The sequence below is a fragment of the Diuraphis noxia genome, unplaced genomic scaffold (assembly GCF_037042655.1).
Source record: "Diuraphis noxia isolate RWA-SAM2 unplaced genomic scaffold, SU_Dnox_SAM2 contig0001, whole genome shotgun sequence".
In the NCBI taxonomy this organism is placed as follows: Eukaryota; Metazoa; Arthropoda; class Insecta; order Hemiptera; family Aphididae; genus Diuraphis; species Diuraphis noxia.
The window spans coordinates 77898987-77904466 of record NW_028301711.1 but is presented as its reverse complement, the minus strand read 5'-3'; the positions used below and the strand labels follow the sequence as shown (position 1 = coordinate 77904466).

The 5480-nt window shown below is 32.8% G+C and overlaps 1 protein-coding gene and 1 pseudogene across 1 annotated transcript; one reads left to right on the top strand and one right to left on the bottom strand.

The window, feature by feature from the left end:
- Nucleotides 1–248: 248 nt before the first annotated feature.
- LOC149061849 (general transcription factor II-I repeat domain-containing protein 2A-like) lies at nt 249–830 on the bottom strand. Its single transcript, XM_089215128.1, has one exon. The coding sequence runs from the start codon at nt 828–830 to the stop codon at nt 249–251; it is 582 nt and encodes a 193-aa protein (XP_089071254.1).
- A 2502-nt stretch (nt 831–3332) lies between these two features.
- Nucleotides 3333–5074, top strand: LOC149061848 (uncharacterized; annotated as a pseudogene).
- The last annotated feature ends 406 nt before the right edge of the window (nt 5075–5480 follow it).

The window sequence follows — 5480 nt, the reverse complement described above, 5'->3', positions numbered from 1 at the left end:
AAATATATCTAATTTGAAGACTGTGGTCGATCGGCTTCATCCACCAATGAAGAAATGTCCACTGCCAGTTCAGTTGTAGACAATCCCATTTGATGACGTAAGGTAGAATCAGTAAGGTTGCTTCTGTTGGGGTTTTTAATGTATTTCATGTGGGAAAAGGCACTTTCACATATATATGTGCTTCCGAACATTGATGTCATTTTCAGTCCAAAATCTCGCAGGTTTGGGAATTTCTCCTTAGATAGCAATTAAAAAAATTCAGGTCCCTTTTCTTGTCTGGTGCTTAGGAACATGTCAGCTTGAAGGTCACTTAACTCAAGTTGTAAGTCAGGTGGTTGATCTTCAATGGATGCTCCAAGAGTATTATTATAAAGCAGTACACTGCTTTTGAGACTTTCAATATCTTTAAATCGTGTATTGAATTCATTAATAACTTGTTGAATTTGTGAACTGCAGCATGAAAAGTCAATATTTTTCTCACTGTTGGGTTCTTCTGCTAGTTTCAGGCAGCTAGGGAAGTGTGTTAGGTTGTTCTTTTCCAAAGCATGTTTAAACACGTTTAGCTTATTCCGGAATCCGTTTATTATTCCGACCAAATCTGAAACCGTCTGGTTTCTTCCTTGAAGACTCAAGTTTAAACTGTTAAGGTGATTAGTCAGATCTGTTATAAAAGCTAACTGTCTTAAGAATTCTGGATCCTGAAACTTCTCTTCCAGTTCAGTTGTATCGGATGAAACGTATTTATTAAGAAATGGAGGGATTTCCTTTCTTATGGCAAAAAATCGTTCCATGCACTTTCCTGCACTCAGCCACCTTACATGGTTGTACATTAGCAAGTCTCCATACTCAGCCTCTGTGTCCACTAAAAACTGCCTAAGTTGCCTGTGTAAAAGCCAAAAGGGATCGATTTCCACCTCTAATCATATTTATAATTTTAATCACGGTCTGAAAAGCTTGATCCTGCTTGACTGATTTTCCACATAAAGCTCCCTGATGTATAATACAATGTATTGTCGGACAAATAACACCATTCTCTCGAAGCAGACCCACTAATCCAGTTTTTTTACCAGTCATTGATGGGGCCCGTTGGATGCCGTAATCGTTGCAAAACAGTTGTTCGTTATAATATTTTAATATAATTAAAATTATTAAACTGTTTTTGTATATTATATTTTATACCTATAAGTATATAATATATATATATATTCGTATATACCTATAAATATTTTTATTATGCATTTTTTGTTTTTCTTTTATAACATCTTTTTTTACAATGGTAGCATTTAAAGAAAATATATGATTTCCGTAAAACCTTACGCGGGCCGCCAGTTGGACAACCCTGCTAGATTCATATTTAACTTGTAGAGAATTTTCCTTGCTTTCCGAATATACTATCGAATCGCTTCGACACCTTCCGGAACATTGTCAAATAAATTTAAAACCGCAGTACCATATTCGCTATAAACTCTAATCGCCTTTCTGGGTCAGAAGGTTTTAAACCTTGTACATAATGTATTTTATACGGGTGATACAAATTGGTCTTAAAAATACGGTGTACAGAGGTATGGATTATGTTTGTTTGCCTGGATATTGACCTTGTGGAAGCATTCGGATCAATACTAAATGCAGCCAAGATAGTAACCGAATGTCGCTCATCAGATGTGACATTATTTTTTGATTTATGAAGACCATTCGCAAAGCTACCTAGGTAGTAAGCTACTCTAGCTAGAGTTTAAAATAAGAGAATTTTATTTTTTTTTAATGTTGATTGTGATTGTGTATGTAATATTGACTTATAATTTTGACAAATATATTTTTTAATTTTAAGTGTTATATCTTATATATGTATATATATATTTTTCAATTCAATAAAACATATTGTATGTTAAAAATGTATAAGAATAAATAACTTATTTTTTATTTGAAACTTATTTGTTAATACCTGTCAGTAGTATAAAAATGAGAGTTCAGACCGCTGGCCCTACTAGCCCACTGGCCCTACTAGCCTTTGCTGGCCCTCCTCACCTCTGCTGGCCCTCCTCGTCACTTGCGTACGTACGCGACGTTACCCCACCCCGCATCCCATCGCTACTAGCCTCTGCTGGCCCTCCTCGCATTTGCTGGCCCTCCTCACATTTGCTGGCCCTCCTCGTCACTCGCGTACGTACGCGACGTTACCCCACCCCACATCCCACATCACCGCCGCCACCACCTGTCGCATACGTGTGTGACGTATATTTACCCCTCCCTCCACCCGTATCACATGACTGATACATATTTTGTATATTTACCCTTCCACCTGAACCCATCTACTCATCACGTGACCGATACATATTTTATATATTATACTCCACCTTCCCACTACCTTACGATCCGTTATGTGAGCTATATATATTTTATCAGTTATCAATTACAGACTCTTGTCTCTTAGATATACTTATGATATCTGTACCTTCCCACGAAATTGTATCATACTTCAAAAACATTACCGTTTAATAAATAATTAAAAATACCTATTAGATAATAACATTCTATATATTATTATTATAAGCGGATGATATTTTATGAAAAGTAAATATCGTTAGTACTAACAAATATCTTAATCGCTTGTACGTTAGACTCATACGCGACAACAACAATTTAAAAAAACATATATTTGGGAATAACATATTAATAAATGATATACATAACAAAATCTGTACCTTCCCACAAAATTTTATCATACTTAAAAAAACAACCGTCTAATAAACAATCTAAAAAATACATATTAATGAAAATGTATAAGTCGCGAGTGAACTCTCGTCCTTTAGATACTATACTTAACAACAACAACAAATTAATATATATTAGTGAATAACATAATAATTACCAATCTGTTTATAACATTCTATATATTATTATTATAAGCAAATGTCATTAATACTAAAAAATATCTTAATCGCTTATACGTTGGACTCATAGATATACGTTGGACTCATAGATATACGCGACAACAACAATTTAAAAAAACATCTTCTTTAATATAAAATGTCTTAATCGCTTAAACGTTAGATAGCTCAATATTGTATCTCCCACCCATTAATGGACCCGTCGATAGACACTTGGCTCTGCAAGAGCCGACATTCAATCAGTCTGTTCTTAGTCTTACACACTTGTAATTCTCCTCTACGTTTTGATCAGTCTAATAAATTGTTCTAAGCTTATAGTTTTTCAAGTCTTATAATATTGTGTAGTGTTTATTATTTTACCAAGTTTTTAAAATTTTAAGTGTTTATTATTTCTATAATTTTTCAGTGTTTAGCATTTTTACAATTTTTAAATTAATTTACAATATGGCCGGTTCAATCGTAGGTAACGCTACCTTATACAACGAAAAGAAGAAGAAAGCCTTCACTTATGTACCACCATCACCTCCGGTCGAGCTCATCGAATCCACTATAGTTACACACTCGACTTTGTTAGCCGCAAATTTGTACACATTGGTATTGACCCGGTTGAAAAATGTCGAGTGGTTATTCATTTGATAACTTCTTCTCGTCACGTCAAAATAGCACCGGATTTTCTCAGACGTATATATTCACTAATGGGGAATATTTTATCTTTTATACTGGATATACCACTATCGTATAAACGTACGATTTTTCTGGAAACCGATTGTTATAAAATATCAACTATGGTTTATAGCGGTTCAAACGTTTTAGTAATTGAATCAAAAACGGAAGACGGGTGCAGAGTTTTATTAAATCGAACTGATTTAATAAAACTCCAAGAATTGGAATGGTGTATTACAGCGAACATAAATGAAAAAGAAGCGAATATAATACCTAAAATTATGAAACAAATGGATGAATATAAAGTATATTTGACTGAAAAGTGCTTACGATTGGATTCACCACCTAAAAATGTATTAGAAATGGAAATTTACGTTCGTAACACAGAAGTTAAACAGAGTATGACTGCACCTCACCTCAGCCAAATTAAAATGTTCGCGGTTGCTCAATTAGCTAAACAATGTATGGAATACCGGAACACACTAAATCCTATAGTAATAATTGAATTATATATTATTTCGTACATAAAATATTAAATAACATTTATTTTTATTTTAGTTGTATAAGGATTTCCACGGACTGTCAACTCTATCACCTAGCTATTCAGTAGTAATGAAAGGAATGGATAGATTGGAAGAAGAAATGAATGCAGAGGATGAAATCAATCCGTTGGAGAATGACAATAATTTAGTTAAGGTAATACATAAATATAATATTATATACAAACATATATATTTAAACACAAACTTTTTACAGTGTGGGTATTCACCGATATCGCCAAACTATACTCCAGACAAAAAAATATCAATTATACAGAAAAATTATGATATATCTATTCTAGCTAAGGTAATTTATAAAATATTTGTCTTCATATAAAAATAATATTGTATCTATTAACAATGATATAATACGCCGCCTTCATCTCATATAAAATATTATATTTATATAAATTATTATTTTGTTTAGCCTATTGATGAGAACGATGGATATAGTAGCAGTCTACCGCCACCAGCATTCGATGGGTACGATTCGGATAATTTTGCGCAGTACCCTCCGTGGTTTATTACACCTAGTTATATACAACCTTCGTCAGCGAGTGATGGAGTTGACGAGAACGATGGTCCAACTGTTTTCGTACAATCACCTCCACCCTCACCATCATTCTTTAACAAGTCGGCAAAAAAACGGAGCGCTCAACACCCAACACCATCGCATAACGTAAAACGTAGATTATTATAATATTTATAAAAGTTAAATAATTTAGATAATATGTAGAATAAAAATAAACATGATAAATAAAAATATATTTTTATTTAATAATATTAAGATTTACAATAAATATTTACAAGGTTCTTACTTCTCCATTAAATGGATTATAAGTTATAATTTAGTCATGTAATATTAAGCAATATGCTGAAGCGGAAGCTGGAAACGCTTCGTCAGCTTCTAATTCAATTCTGAGGTCGACAGTCGATATTTTCACATTGTCGTTTTGTCTGCTCATATCAATCACTAATTGGTGAACTATTTTTGAAATCTGATCGGTTCAATAGGGGCGTAGTAAGACCTAGCCGAGAAAATGTAGAACAAATGTATAGGTTAGGCTAGATTAGTTTCCCGTAGGTTAGACTGGAAATAAAAAATCAAAAAAATAATTCATGTTACATGATGTATCATGTCTTCATCTCTAGCCGTGATGAAGGAACGTGACATTAAACTGATAAAATATATATATATATATATTTTATAATCTTTTAATAAATCTAATAACATTTCTTTATCTTTTATAACCATATGACTTTTTTTATTTTGAGATCTCATTTGCATTTTATCTAAATTATCACGATTGAAAATCGTTTTATAACGGAAATAATTATTAATGCAGAAGTATTTTAAAATGGGGTTGTCATTTATCGAAGTTCCTGACAC